This window comes from Lottia gigantea (genome assembly GCF_000327385.1).
Source record: "Lottia gigantea unplaced genomic scaffold LOTGIsca_25, whole genome shotgun sequence".
NCBI lineage: Eukaryota > Metazoa > Mollusca > Gastropoda > Lottiidae > Lottia > Lottia gigantea.
Genome location: NW_008708752.1, coordinates 2,509,245 through 2,526,265, shown reverse-complemented (window position 1 = coordinate 2,526,265; position 17,021 = coordinate 2,509,245). Strand labels below are relative to the sequence as shown.

Sequence of the window (17,021 nt, the reverse complement as noted above, 5' to 3'; positions counted from 1 at the left end):
TAATACAATCAACAATACTTTTGACTTATACAATACTATTGATGATATACAATCAACAATACTTTTGAATTAAACAATACAATTGAAGTAATACAATCAACAATACTTTTGAATTAAACAATACTATTGATGTAATACAATCAACAATACTATTGACGTAATACAATCAACAATACTTTTGACTTATACAATACAATTGACGTAATACAATCAACAATACTTTTGACTTATACAATACTATTGACGTAATACAATCAACAATACTTTTGAATTAAACAATGCTATTGACGTAATACAATCAGCAATACTTTTGAATTAAACAATACTATTGACGCAATACAATGGACAATACTTTTCAATAAACAATACAATTGAAGTAATACAATTAACAATACTCTTGGATTAAACAATACTGTTGACGTAATACAATTAACAATACTTTTGAATTAAACAATACAATTGAAGTAATACAATTAACAATACTTTTGAATTTAACAATACTATTGACGCAATACAATGGACAATACTTTTCAATAAACAATACAATTGAAGTAATACAATTAACAATACTTTTGAATTAAACAATACAATTGAAGTAATACAATCAACAATACTTTTGAATTAAACAATACTATTGATGTAATACAATCAACAATACTTTTGAATTAAACAATACAATTGAAGTGATACAATCAACAATACTGTTGACGTAATACAATCAACAATACTTTTGAATTAAACAATACAATTGAAGTAATACAATCAACAATACTGTTGACGTAATACAATCAACAATACTTTTGAATTAAACAATACAATTGAAGTAATACAATCAACAATACTTTTGAATTAAACAATACAATTGACATAATACAATCAACAATACTTTTGAATTAAACAATACAATTGAAGTAATACAATTAACAATACTGTTGACGTAATACAATCAACAATACTGTTGACGTAATACAATCAACAATACTTTTGAATTAAACAATACTATTGATGTAATACAATCGACAAAACCATACTATTGACGTCATACAATCAACAATACTTTTGAATTAAACAATACAATTGAAGTAATACAATCAACAATACTATTGACGTAATACAATCAACAATACTTTTGAATTAAACAATACAATTGAAGTAATACAATCAACAATACTGTTGACGTAATACAATCAACAATACTTTTGAATTAAACAATACTATTGATGTAATACAATCGACAAAACCATACTATTGATGTGATACAATCAACAATATTGTTCAGTCATGTAATACAATTGACAACAATGCCATTGATGTAATACAATCTACAATGCTATTGATGTAATTAAATCGGCAACACTATTGATGTCATACATTTGACAATGCTATTGATGTAATACAATCGACAATACTATTGATGCAACAATTAAATAACCTCTTGATGTCATAAAATCAACAATACTATTCATGTAATACAATCGACAATGCTATTGTTGTAATACAATCGACAATGCTATTGATGTAATACAATCAACAATACTATTGTTGTAATAATACAATAGACAATGCTATTGATGTAATACAATCAACAATACTATTGTTGTAATAATACAATAGACAATGCTATTGATGTAATACAATCAACAATACTATTGTTGTAATACAATCGACAATACTATTGTTGTAATACAATCGACAATACTATTGTTGTAATACAATCGACAATGCTATTGATGTCAAATACTCTTGATGTAACATACATTCAAGAATATTAATGACGTACCGGTAATACAATTCACAATATAGTCGGGGCTGTTATGTAGCCCCGACTAATACTATTTATACAACGAACGCTGTCAATGATGTCATACCATAAATAGTACTATAGATATAACATAATAAACAACACTATTGATGTAAAAATCAACAATATAATTGATGTAAAAATCAACAATACAATTGATGTCATGTAATCGACAACATGTAATCGATGTAACACTATTGATGTTATACAATCGACAATAAACTGACTATTGATGTGACAATCAACAATGCTTTTGTTGTAATACCACCAACATTGCTATTGATGTCATATAATCAACAATATACTGATGTCATATAATCAACAATGCTATTGATGTCATACAATGAATATACTATTAATGTCGTACAATCAACAATAAGCTGACTATTGATGTAATGCAATTAACAATGCTATTGATGTAATACAACCAGCAATGCTATTGATGTCATACAATCAACAATCTACTGATGTAATATAATCAACAATGCTATTGATTTAACAATCAGCAATAATATTGATATAACAAACATATTAATTATTATATTATTATATTATAATATTATTTATTATAAATATTAATTATCAAACGGAATGTAATTTTGAAACACAAAAGACAACGAATGAAGCATCTGAGCATTTCTAGTACTCACTTCAACCAGATGATGCGGTTGTACTATTACATTATAAGGAATCATCTTAATATCCAGACAATAATTAAAATCTTGTACATTACCGATACCAGTGTAAATCAGGTTAGCTATTAAGAGAAAGCTTTTAAGACTATTCAATTTATCAAACAAAATGTAGCGAAGGTAAATTACTCGGAATCAGTGCAATTAGATCCGATTTACGTTCCACTATAATATAAAATTCCTGGTCACTTAATGTGCCACATTTTGTTAGTAACTGGGCGGATAATTTCTCAATTTATAACTAGCTATTCAGCAACCCTATTTCAATGTGCATAAAGATTTTTTTTTGTGCAAATACGAGAGCATGCCATGTGCATAATAATGGTATTATTTTGTTGGTTACGCTGGTTGGGTTAACCTTAAAGGCATACTTTCACCATCCATTTGTACCAATCGTACCTTGATCTCAGAAACAGGTATTGTTTAGCTAAGCTAATCAGTATTAATGTCCAAATAAGTGACCGCCATTTTAGAGAGCAGTAAAGTTTATAAATGGATTTTTTATCATAATTTTTGCTGCCATTCAGTAAATAGCAATGATAAAACAACTTCCTATCGCATTGATTTAGTTTTACGTCCTAATTTTTTGCACATCTTATAGGCTAATAACATGTAGTCTTATGGGCGAGATTTTTCCAGAACACCGGAATAAACCTGCTCTTTTTCGATTTACAACTGTCTAGAGAAAGTCTGTAACACACTGGGCCTCGTTTTTTTGACATCATATCGTGTTTCGGATACCCAAACCTCAATAATTACCCTATTGTATGAGATATAATAATGTTCATTATGAGAGCAAAATACCTTTGTAAATCTATAAAATTTTCAATTAATTTCCTTCATATTTCAACAATATATGTGGTAATATCGATTTAGCGTGCGCTATTTTCCAATCTAATTGAAACACCATTGTGCTTTTCAAATACTCTTGTCAGCAATGTAAGATTAAAACAATAAATATAATTGAAGTTTATATGAAATAATTACTTCTAATTTATCAAGTTGTTAATGTGTTGGTTTTATTCCAAATTTCCACTTTTCCAGGTAAGTACATATACACTTAACTTTTCTGGAGTACCACACGTAATACGGAACAATGCTGACTTGGGTATGTACTAATCGTAGTTGGTTATATGTCACATCTCCGAAATCTTTGATAACCCGATTATGTGATTAGGAGGTTGAGGATTTGGAAAGGCTGAAAGGTCTAAAATAATAAAGTTACAGCCACCAATTCGTGGTGGTGACTACAACCGTCAATCAGTGGTGCCTACAACCGTCACTCTGTGGTAACTACAATCGTCAATCAGTGTTGACTACAACCGTCAATCTGTGGTAACTACAATCGTCAATCAGTGTTGACTACAAGAGTTTATCAGCGGTGACTACAACCATATATATAGTGGTGGTGACTACATCTGTCGCCCTTAGGTGACTGCAACCGCCAATCAGTGGTTAATACATTCAAATTCAAAATTTTATTAGAAATGAGTAACACCAGATTGCAGTTTTGGCGAATTTAGTTAAATTTTGATTCGCTATTTATACACATTCAGTAGAAATTCAAAATGTTCCGGTTGTAAACTCCACATCAATCTTGCCAATGACGTCTAAAATATTATAATGATACAATAATCTATTCGAAAAATAAGATAGGATAGATCCAGTTATTTCTTCAAGGTTTCTATAGACCGCCGAACGTTGCTTAATATTAATATTTGGCAGGCATTCTCATGAAACAATTTGATTCGCATATTGTCGTGACATATTTTTAACTTTTGATAATCATCGAAAACTGTGCCGCAACTTAAATTGAACCGCGTAGTAAAGACAAAGGAGGAAGAGGCAGGGGGTGTTTTGTTAATGCTTGAAGTCGCGAAGAAGAGACAGTGTAGGTAGGAGGAAGTAATGTATAGTGCAGAGAAACACAAGAAGGATACAGGAGAAAAGAGAGAAAGGAAAGTAGAGAAAGAGGGAATGATGGTAGAGTCAAAAGAGGGAAAAGGGGGATAGATGAAGGGAAAACGTAGTAATTTAACGAACGGTAAGGAAGAGATTGAGAGAAAAAAAAGGGTAGACAGTGATCGTACAGAGCAGAGTCAGATAATACAGATGGATGGTAGATTTGAAGGGGTTTTAGCGGAGAGAAGCGAAGAAAAAAAGAAATTAGAAAGAAGGATTTATGTAGTATGTAAAAGAGACTTATTTTGGGGTTAGTAGACGGCTGTGGGTTGATGAGCAGGATAGGAATAATGCAGCATCAGGTGGGGGATCAAACATTAGTGAGAGGGAATATGGGATATAATCTTATATTGAGAGATAGCCTACTCATTGTACCTCCGTGCTATGCTTCGAATTACAGTACCCCGAAGACTTATTATGGGTTACTCTCTTCCTTCTCTTAAACACTCACGACAAAAATTTGACTTACAAAAATTTCATAAGTAGACTCAGTGGTCAAATATAATTATAGAAAATTCCTTCCCTTTAGGTAAAACGTATATAAAACGTTTCTAATCAAATTTTTCACATTAAACAATTTCTATAAATTCAAAATGTTGCGGTTGTAGAATTCATCACCAGCATGAGCATAAGAAACAATTTATCGTAACTGTTACATGTAGAACCAAAACTGTGTAGAGCAAATGTTTTGCCTTTCAGCACTATAACTACTTTTGAGGTATCTCTTGACTTAGCTTTTCAATTATGTATGAGAGGCCGTGGTTCCTCGATGAGTTAGACACCCGTAATACGTTAAGATCGACTGAAACATTCGGCTAGGGCTATGTCGAAGATGACTTTCCAACAAAAAGAGTATTTTGAAAGACATAATAAAGTACCTAGAGGCATAAATTGCGTGGTATTCGTTGCAAGTTTACCACCAATTGGTCAAGATACCCTTTTCACGCTGTTGTTCCCGATTATTACGTACTGACGATTACTCGTATTCTCCAGTGTTTTAAGGTATGCAAATTAATCCCGTTTTATGAGAAACCCAGGCTCTCTCTTCTGCAAGACAGTATTATTACAGCTTATATGAAGACTTGTGTCAAAGTCAAAAGAAAGTCCCAAACAGGATCCCGGATTAGGATTGCCCTACATCACAATCCTCTTGTCGTATATTGATCCTGATTTATTTAGTTTAGGTTAATATGAGATTGCTTTATAATGCTGATAGCGAGACAAACCGATATTTATGAGAGCAGTGGAAGGCTGTTATAATATGATAGTGTGTTATCGATAGAAATCTAGCTGATTTCCATCGGGAGTTGCGAACCTCTCTTTCTCACTCTCTCTCTCGCCAGAATAATGGTGAAAGCAGTAATTGGAAATTGACTTATCGTGATTTCCATAACAAAGTTTGATATCGGTGCTTGTCGGTTGAGTTTGTTGACAGCAAATTCGTGTACGGATTTTTATATTTGGAAGGTAGGATTTAATTCTTACTATATATTTGAGTAATATTGTAAATAGTCTTAGGGAAATGGTACCGAAAACTTTGGAAACGAACCTCCCAGTTACAGAAATGTTGGATTTTCTCAAAAGCTGTAAGAATAACGGAACTAGCGGGCTGGACATTTTTGAATTTCTTTTTTCATTTCTCCTGATCATCCTCCTTTTTTGCATGCCATTGAGCTTATGAAGACGGGCAGCGCAATGCAGTGTGCAATGAAGGACATTTTGCTAGGACTACAGCATCAGCCTTCTCTTGATCGAGTTTCAACTGTCGAGGGGTGTTTGACGTGCACAGCCTGTAGCACACGGGGCCTTTGATAATATGGAGACCGCCAACGCCATGTAGGATGCAGCCTTTGCCAGAACGGCTTGCACAGCTGTAGTATATGGAGACTCGGTTAATGATGCCACCTGGGCGACTTTTATTTAAGGTATTATGTGGACCTATGCCAGGATTGAAACCCCTGAACTTCAGGTTCACTTCGGCACCATTGGCGTTACGAAACATAATGGCACTGTATATAATCTTTAACGATTGTTCTCAAGACTTTATGATTAATAGTAATAAGTATAAGGATAGGATTATAAGATCCTTGTCTCTTGTCTTCGTGGATTTTGTTTATCAGCTTACTACAGTTCTCATCACCTTTATAGAATTAAATCTGACTTCAGATCTTCATAAGTAATAGAATAAGAGCGAAATGATGTAACTGTCTCAAATTACGTAAGTCTAATTCATTTAGTTAGACTTATTTTATTTGGGAAATGCGCGTTTCCTTCATTAGGCCAAAGAAATTTGTTGTCATTCTGTCTTTGAAATAAGGTTGAAATGCAGATTTTAAGTTTTGAAATTTCTATGTTGGTAGCTTATATTCGACAGCTATGAACTGAAGAAATTCCCCTTCAAGTCGGGATCAGTTTGGTTTTTATTTGATTGCCGAAGTCAAATCTCCAAATTTTAGCTAAATTTTCTTCAAATCACCGATCATAGGACATGAAATCCTACGATAACCTCAGGATTGTACAGCACATTGTGCGCTTATCGGCACCCAGATCCATCTCTTTAATAGTCTTCATTTATATTGTATGATTGTGTTTGTGTTTAATAATAATATCGAATGGGGTTCAATGTACCTATATTATAACTTGGATGAAAAGCCATGGTCTTCTTCCCACAAAACATGCTGAAACCTTTCCGAGAATTCCTTGAAACCATAAGAATCTGTCAGTATTTATGGAAAAATGCATAATCTGACAATATACGTCATGTATTTTATAGTCCTGTCAAAATGTTGACAAATTTCTTCAGAAATTTGACTGTTGAGAAATATCATTTGTATCATATTGATATGGACTCGCATTTCTATGCAAAATGGATATTATAATTTCTTTTCATAGTAAATTCATGAAGAGATAACATGAAACCCACTTTTTAGTTTCAGGAGTAGTATTTGATACCCAGGGAACAACCAGTCCCTTAGAAGCCAATTCTTATGCAGTTCGAAGCTTTTAGTCAAATTAATTTCAGTTAAGTTATTCCCAACGATCCGTGACCTTTAAACATTATCAATATATTACTATTTCCTTAAAACCGGAAGTTATTTGTGGAACAACCGGAAGTGAAAAGACTGATTAACACTCAAGTGAAATGACTTAAATATTGTAGTCACGTTCTTCTCCTCTTAAGTCATCTCCGTCTATTTCTTGATTTGAGAGTGTGCTTCGCTAACACTGGTGTCTGGATTGCATCAAAGAAGTCGTGGCTCAAGTTAGCTCATTGGGGTAGACGTTTGCTAGCTAATCTAGGGGCCAACTTTCCATTGTAACCATTGTCTAATACCCTGACTACAATAGCCACTCGAGCCCCTAATTAAATTAGAATTCTGTCGAAGGCTGTATCTGCTAGCGTGCGTAAAATCCAATCAAAATCCAACAAAATTCAGTGATACAAGAAAGGTGACTATGGCAGTCAAGGTTTCAGACTCAGCTCGTGATAGCTTGACATTGTGAAAATAACTGAAGACATGAATTGAATTTGAACCAGATTATAAACACTATTTATGGAATAATAAAATTGCTACTCCTGTGGTTTCAATTAACGTGGATGCAAATTGATTTTTATGTAAGTCATGTAGACGCGAATCTAATGTCATGTAGTTAACGGTAATTTGTAGTCTGTTTCCTCAGATGCTGCGAAGTGAATTGCTAATTGTCTCATTCTAGGAACTGTGGGTCGTAGGATATATTATTGCCCTCAATATCAACTAGACAAATGGAATGAAATAGAGTTTTACGTCTTTTGCCATTTAGGACCAATAAGACGGACAAATTTTGTCATGTATGATCTGGAGAAATTGGTTGGTCACTACAATATACAACCAATCAAAATGCTCTTTATTCAGCCTATTTACAGCCTACTATCAACAGTATTTGAAAACGATTCGTTTCTTCCATATTTTTTCTTCATCAATTATGCTACACCGTTGGGCATTGGGCAGTGTGTGCAACACAATTTCAGTGACAAGGAGAAACCGGATCGAAAACTCAAAAGGAACCATAACAAAAGGTGGCAAAGCGACCTGGTAGACATACTTGCTCATACGAAACTACGTATGGTTCCAACATGAAAGTAACACATCTTGAATCTCTACTTCGACTTAATAGGTCAAATTTCTTAAAAAGGTCTAACTATTTCAGCAAAGCCTTCGAATCACATTTAAAGCCATTTCAGTGTGATTTAAACATTACTGAATTATTGCAGCCTTTTTTCAAAATTCCACGTAAGAACGAAGTTTTGTATGATATTTGCTTTGGTATTTATTTGTTGTCTTGACTAACTTGGTCTTTGTCACCGTTTGTATGTCTATCAACTTTTGCAGCTTAGTATGGTTTTTGTCTGTGACAAAGAGAAACCGGATTGACAACTCCAAAGAAAAATGACCTGGTAGTTCCGTCTGGGACATACTTGATTTTCTAGTTATATGTTGCCTTGACTTCATACTTTGATATAGACAGTTCAGTGGGAAATTAAGAAAAGTAGACTAAGTTGGAATTAGCTTTGAGGTTAGCTGTCATCTCCTACCACGAATATCTGAGGTTGACACAAGTCTTAAGAATATTGATGATAAACGTAGAAAATGATTGATAGTAAATATCGCATAGTAATCTTGGAACAATTGATTATCGGTTTGAGAAGAAATTGATTTCCAATCACATCAAAGTAGCGTTTCTGGATCACATCGAAACGCCTTTTTCTGATAGTATTGAATATTATAGCGTTTTATCCATATTAAATCTTCAGGGGCTGTGAACCAATATAAAACATTTTTTTTTGTGATCTTTGTAAATGTATACTATATCAGTACACAGTAGAGTCGCGTTTATACGGTGGCCAACAATTTGGAAACCCCATAAAGTCGTTTAACTGCCTGATTTTATCACGAACGGCAATGTGTTAATAACTGGGGCTGCAATTTATTCAGTATTGAGTATTGCACTTTTGATAATGAGCAATTGGAATCAAAAGTTAAATATGTTACGGCTCTATGACTACCGATCTCCAAGCTATCCTCAGTGAAAATTGTGCCTGCGCCCTTCAACAACATGTTCAATGGCGGTTATGTTTACCACAGTGGTGTTTCTACGCCCCCCTCCCCCCTCCCCCAGAAAATAGGATATCCCGGATTTATCCCGGATTCAGAATCAATTTCATCCGGCAACTCTTGACTATTCCAGTAATGCTGAATGTTAAATAATGATGTAAGCCTAAGCTCAAGAGCATGAGCACAATAATTTACTTTACAAGTACATCTTGAGGTGTAGTGCAAAACAATCTCGCGAACAGGCTTTGCCCTTGTTAACTTCAGTCAATATAAGAGCAAGGAGATCTAAGGCTTCTTGATTAAGAGTGATAGGTGCGATTCGGATGTGATGTACATGAATTATTATTCTTGAACAATGGGCGACGTCTTGAGACATTTCCAATAATGACTTTTCTGTTTGCCTTTGTCTTGCAATGTGACATATTCGCTGTTTTTGATAATAGGTTTTTCTGGTCAGGTCTGGTTTTCTATTATTATATACTCTTTCCGATAATGGCTTCAACCCTGGACTGTCTCTTGAATGGACATTATCATTTCCTCAAGGACAAAACTAATGCGTTATTCTTAGGACAAAGCAAGAAAGACACCTACAAGCATATACTTATATATTAACAGAAGAATTTTGATTAAAAAGGATTGAAATCAGAAATTGTTGATGTATATTTGTATCTGTGGTTTGAATGGCTTTGTCGTATAAATCTGATGAAATACTTCTAGAATTACTGGAACTGCAGACGTTGGAAGGAATTCAGAATAATGCAAATAGTACAACTAAAAGGTATCGATGACCCCTATACACATAAGCAAGTAAGGAAACTTCTATTAAATTCCTTTAATTTCCGCAATGACAATGATGAGATGTGTCTTTATGGTCCTGAATGATTCAAATCGGAGAAGGGTGCAAGAATACACTTTATATAACAATTATTGTTTTATTAACAATGCAACGTTTCAGGCAAATGATATCATATGCTTGATAAAGCCGAAAGATCGATTGTTGAAACGTTACATTGTAAATCAGTAATTATTATTAATAAAGTGCATTGTTTACTACAGTCAATAATTACATGCCACTTAATGAAGGGTGCAAGAAGCAATCTGTATTGTGGTTTTTATCAGGATAGATATAAAAAAAAAAGCTACCGATTTGTAACTGCCATCATGACCATCCTTGCCAGATCATTCTTGTCACTAGCAGCTTCCATTTCCCCAAACAGTAACAAGAATCACATTCATTCCTTTAATACATAATATAGTCTGGGAAATGACAGCCTACAATTCCAGTCGTGCCTCTCTTAAGTGATAAAATAAAATAAATGAGATATTTAGGCGAAATTAAACTTTCTGTGTTTTTTGTTCGTATCTAGTCTGTGTCAGATGTCTCTATTTTAATATTTAGCAGTCACTGCCAATGGCAATATTGGTGTTCCTGATTATGTCTTGAAGGGGAACTGTCAGCATTTTCGGGGATTGATTTGTGTCTTTATTGTGCTTGAATAGTATTTAGAAGTGCTATAACGCACGAAAATCGCATAATCCCTTCAAATATACCTCAAACTAGAAATTTCACTGTCTATTTCTATATATGTGTTTTCTAAATATGACATAATCTCAGTAAAATTCAAGTCTTTTAAATGTGAATAATTATGGATTCACATGGATTTGAAGACCAAATTTCGACAGTGTATTGTGAACACTATTTCTGATTATGTAAGCTAAAAAAATCCTGATTCTAAAACTTAGGCATGATTGGTCGAACGGATATTGATATTCTTAAATTTTGATAGCATAATAACAACAAATTTTGCCTGTTAATATACATATACATCAATTGTAGAGCGATATAGGAATATCAAAACAGAGTTTCACGCTGTGTTTTTTTTTTGGGGGGGTTCTATTTTGCTATTTCTAAATATTTGCTTAAATAGACACAAATCTAATTTTGAGCTATATTTTCAGAATGCAATGGAAACGTCCAGTTGGTTTGTAATTAATAAAACGAACAATTTGCTTTGTCAAGGCCGTTGCTAGCATCCTTAAGGTGCAAACGCACGAGGCGATTATTTACTTTTGTATCGATAACCGCACATAGCATGGACACCATACCTTTTATATTCGCACCATTAAGTACAGATAATACCGACATGAAGCACGCCTTCGGATATAACTGCATGGAAGAAGAATTTTGCTTGCAGTAAGCTTATATAAAGTAAAAAGTAATTCTACCGTTGCGGTTTAATGATAACCGGCGTCAGATTTTATGGAATGGATAATGAATGCTTCTTGGTTAATGTAATACTATATAAGTAATTCAAATTGCTATTGTAGCTCAGTGTTCTTTAGTAGTACATGTCTAGCATAATTCTCTGTCTTTCTTTATAGAAAATCTTGAAGGTTTCATTGATCGCGAGTAATTTCGACATTAAAATCTCGAGACATCAGTCCCAAATTCCCATCATTAAAGTTTGTTTGGTTATTCGTCTTAACAACATTGGCTACTAAGGCAGTGATTCCGCCAAGGTCGCAATTTGTAGCAGCTATATTATAACTGGTAATAATATAAGACGACGACTAAGTGGTCAAATTGAATAACGACTTGGTACCACAATACGATTATTAATTTTTAAAGACGAGACTGAACATCAGTCTTAAATTTCAAGCTATGTTTCCATTTAGTTGTAACAATAAGGGTTTCGGCTTTTTTAATCAAAAAAATATGAATGGCATAAATTTAGCCAAAATTAAGCTTGGAAGAGACGACGCTCTAAAATTCCAAGATAGCTTTCATTTAGTTGTAACGGTGAAGATACGGGGCAGAATGTGAGCCATATCGGCTGGTTAAGCACTACAGAAAACTATATCACAATAAATGGCGATAATTGTAATAGCAGCCGGAAAGAGACGACGTTCTAAACTTCTAAATTATGTTTTTTTTAATTGTAACAATAAAGAATTCGGGCGTTAGATTTAAATCTAAAAAATGTTATAGATTCATGGAATTAAACCCCATTAGTATTATAACCTTTTAAATGTCCAGGGGGAGATGTTTTTATTCAGAAGACTAATCAAAGGAGTATCTTAAAAACTATTTAGCCACCATTCAACGCTCTATTAGTAGTCGTAACCTTTATCGATCAACTTAAAATGTTTCAATGTCGGTTTATTAGGACTAATTCACTAATTTTACTTCTACTTTAGTTTTTATCACTTTCTTTTCTTGGCTCTTCTTCCTTGATTTTATTAAATCCCACAACTCTGACGTTACTCTCCTATCTTTGAAAGTAAAACAGTTTGCGCTTTGTCTACGTTAGATTTAAAAATGATATAATGGTACCATCGTCTTTTAATGCTATGAGAAAACAGTGATTCGAATACATGTTAAAGCAAAGTCAGACTTATTGGATTTATCCGGACCGTTGCAGAATGTCCATTGTCCACTATTGCTATTGTCAGAGAAGTACAAAAACTAACGTCAACTGAAGGAATTCATAAACAGTGTTTCCATTGCGTAAACATAGTCTAGAAAAACCATTTTGAATATAATTCCATTTATTGTCCTTTTCCTGCATTATTATAATTTATGTATTTACAGCTCCCCGGGGAGAGTGGTTTATTAATTGAGGTTTAGTTTTGATTGAGAGTTTATTGGTTACAGGCTATATTACTAGACTATGTTTTAGCTCAATTGGAAATAATCATTTCAATCTTCTGACGTTTCACTGAGCCACAAATAGCAGTCCATCATTAGGACATTCCAATGAAGACAGTGATCGTCTAGATTCCGAAGATAGAAAGCATTGGGAACATGTCTCTATACAGACCCTGTTATTTCCTTTGGGTAATATTTCATATTTGCATTCTGTTCTTGCTGATACGATTAACTTTTATGGAACCAGACGATTGTATCGTTTAATCTGCACATGCCGATTAAAATCGCCTGCGAATTTCTACTTCCGATCATCACTCGGCGGATTTATTCTGTCGATCATATGGTCGGTACAAATTGGCGGAGGAGGGTATTTTGACCTTCATGTGAAATCAAAATGACGTCCGATTGGTTTAAGAATATCCAGCGGTCGACAAAATACGCCGAACACAGACAGACGAGCGAATTTGCGAGCGAATGGATCAATAATACCGGCGTAAATAATTGGGTGTTTCTGAAGAAAGCAGTAAGACGTCAAATAACAGGACAATAAAATATTAAATAATTGGCTGAACATGGTATCTTACATTTTTGACACCGTCAAATATTTTCAGCAATTTTGAAATTCGCCGCGATCGAGCGAAGAGATAAACTAGTGTTTCCCTAGCTTAATAATTGGTCCCATTGATGGTAGTCCCTCTTTGGAAAGACTTGCACCACTTGTATCTGGCTTTATCAACTCCACATTACTTGGAATATTTTTATAATGATATTTTCGGTACCGATTGTGTGCCTCCGGACATGAACCCGTAAATCAATTAATTACAATCTATTTACGACAAGAAATCTATTTATTATGTACGATAAAGTACTCTGTTTATTATGTACGATAAAGTACCAGTTGGTATTGAATAATTCAGATTGATATGAAATTGATAATGAAAGCTTTTGATATTGAATTGATTCAATATCAATTTCATAGATGATAAACGTTACAGCAATATCATTGACATTCGAGCTTATGTCATAAGTTCTGTAAGAGTTTGTAATTTTCGATTAGATTACAGTGTATTGGAAAAAGATCTCCGTCTGAAGAAATATAAGATCCAGTTGAAGCCTCCAGAAATAGATACAATACCAAGTCAACATTATTTAAGCTGGAAGGCATAATTGAGATATATTGTTGAGGGTTGGTTGACATCACATTGTATGTAGTTGAGAATACTGACTGCAAGCACTTGGCGCTTGTAAAGTATTTAAAGATTACTCACTTGTTTTCTGTCTTTCATATGTCCTTTTAAAGGCTATGGTCCGCCATTTTCAGGGGTTGACATAGACCTTAAGTAAATGTAAATAGTCAGAGCTACTAGAACATTATTTCTTCAAATATTCTTCAAATTAGAAATTTAACTTTCTATTCTATATATGTATGTTCTATTAATGGCGGAGTATCAAGAAAGACGAGTCGTCCTTTGTATTTCAAACACGGATTATTCTGGACACACATGGATTTGAAGACTCAAATTTGAACTGTGGACACTATAACTGATTACTAAAGATTTCTGTTTTTGAGAATATGCAACGATTGGTCAAACGGGTGGCTAACGCGTCTTAAGGTACTGCTTTCTTTTCTAAGCATATTCTTACATTTAAGGTCCATGGCCAGATCAGATATTTGCCAAAATTAGAATATGAGCAAATGTAATTTTTTGTGTCGTTAGTGCGCTCAGATTCAGTTGCTATAAAACATTCGCAGTGTTGAGGTCGACCTGAGCTTTTAGTAGACTACATAAATTAATGTTAGCTTAGGTTATCACAGGGCAATGGCTCGTGAACATTTAAACCTGTAGAAACGTTCGTAATGGTGCATTAAACCTTGACAACATAATCTTTTTCTTGAAAGTAGATTCCAGACATGTAATTTGATGGCGTACTGTTTCTGTATAATTTTCTCCTCTGAGATGCCCTGACAATATCTTGTCTTTCACAGGATCCGAGAATTAACCTTTGCTCGCATAGCTGGAGGTTTGCAATAGATTTTGGCAAAGGTTGTATTTGGATTCTGTGGTCTGTTGTTCCCTTGTCTTGGATTCATAATAGGAAAATGTAGTAAAGCTGCAGGGCAATATATACTAATAGAATAGTACCAAAGCATGAAAAAAAATCTCTATTGTAAACGGCATAGTTTAAGATTGACCTACAAACCTCACTCAGATGTACGGATCGGATGCGGTTACGTCACTTTTTATGTATTCTATTTTCGGGTCCCAAGTGTTCTGAGAATTTTGATATATTCTAAGCTGAACCATTAATGAGCCCATCAAAACATTACTAGATATAAATTGCCCTAACATTGACGAAAGATTTGTTGGACTAGGTTTTTAGAGAAAAACAACCGATTTCAAATTTCATGCTGGATAACCTCCTTTAAAAGTCTAACGTGTAGAATTATTATCAATGTGAAGTATCTGTCTGTAAGCTTGTAATTATCTTCAATAATGATTCGATAAAAAAAACTCTGAAGACATTGATTTTACGTGTCACAATGGATATGACATTCCTACATCTTGTATCTAATGAAGTGGACACAATTTTCCAGTACAGGAAACAATACTCTGAAATCGGATTAAATCTGAATTTCTGTTTTAGTTTTTGAAAGAGTGAAGCTGCGAATAGTGCGGTTTAACGACCGAAGTCTGATCAGAATTATAAACGTAAAATGTATCATTCCTTACTCTTCTTCGGCTTCTCGGGGTAGCGGAATTCTCACAATGTCAAGCTATTACAAAATGTGTTAGAACCATCTACACTATCTTCACAATGTCAAGCTATTACAAACTGTGTTAGAACCATCTACACTATCTTCACAATGTCAAGCTATTACAAACTGTGTTAGAACCACCCACACTATCTTCATAATGTCAAGCTATTACAAACTGTGTTAGAACCATCCACACTATCTTCACAATGTCAAGCTATTACAAACTGTGTTAGAACCATCTACTATCTTCACAATGTCAAGCTATTACAAATTGCGTAAGAACCATCCACACTATCTTCATAATGGCAAGCTATTACAAACTGCGTAAGAACCATCCACACTATCTTCACAATGTCAAGCTATTACAAACTGTGTTAGAACCATCTACACTATCTTCACAATGTCAAGCTATTACAAACTGTGTTAGAACCATCTACACTATCTTCACAATGTCAAGCTATTACAATGTGTTAGAACCATCTACACTATCTTCACAATGTCAAGCTATTACAAACTGTGTTAGAACCATCTACACTATCTTCACAATGTCAAGCTATTACAAACTGCGTAAGAACCATCTACACTATCTTCAGAATGGCAAGCTATTACAAACTGCGTAAGGATCATCTACACTATCTTCACAATGTCAAGCTATTACAAACTGCGTTAGAACCAGCTAAACTATCTTCATAATGTCAAGCTATTACAAACTGTGTTAGAACCATCTACACTATCTTCACAATGTCAAGCTATTACAAACTGTGTTAGAACCATCTACACTATCTTCACAATGTCAAGCTATTACAAACTGCGTTAGAACCATCTACACTATCTTCATAATGTTAAGCTATTACAAACTGTGTTAGAACCATCTACACTATCTTCACAATGTCAAGCTATTACAAACTGTGTTAGAACCATCTACACTATCTTCACAATGTCAAGCTATTACAAACTGTGTTAGAACCATCTACACTATCTTCACAATGTCAAGCTATTACAATGTGTTAGAACCATCTACACTATCTTCACAATGTCAAGCTATAACAAAACTGTGTTAGAA

The 17,021-nt window shown here is 33.9% G+C and overlaps 1 protein-coding gene across 1 annotated transcript in view; it reads left to right on the top strand.

Annotated features, from left to right (window-relative positions):
- Window positions 1–13,594: 13,594 nt before the first annotated feature.
- Window positions 13,595–17,021, top strand: part of LOTGIDRAFT_160624 (hypothetical protein) — a gene marked incomplete at both ends in the record, with an annotated part of 45,283 nt that continues 41,856 nt past the window's right edge. Inside the window, one exon of the mRNA XM_009055729.1 lies at window positions 13,595–13,723. Within this exon, the coding sequence (XP_009053977.1) occupies window positions 13,595–13,723 (129 nt within the window). The remainder of the gene's footprint in view (window positions 13,724–17,021) is intronic.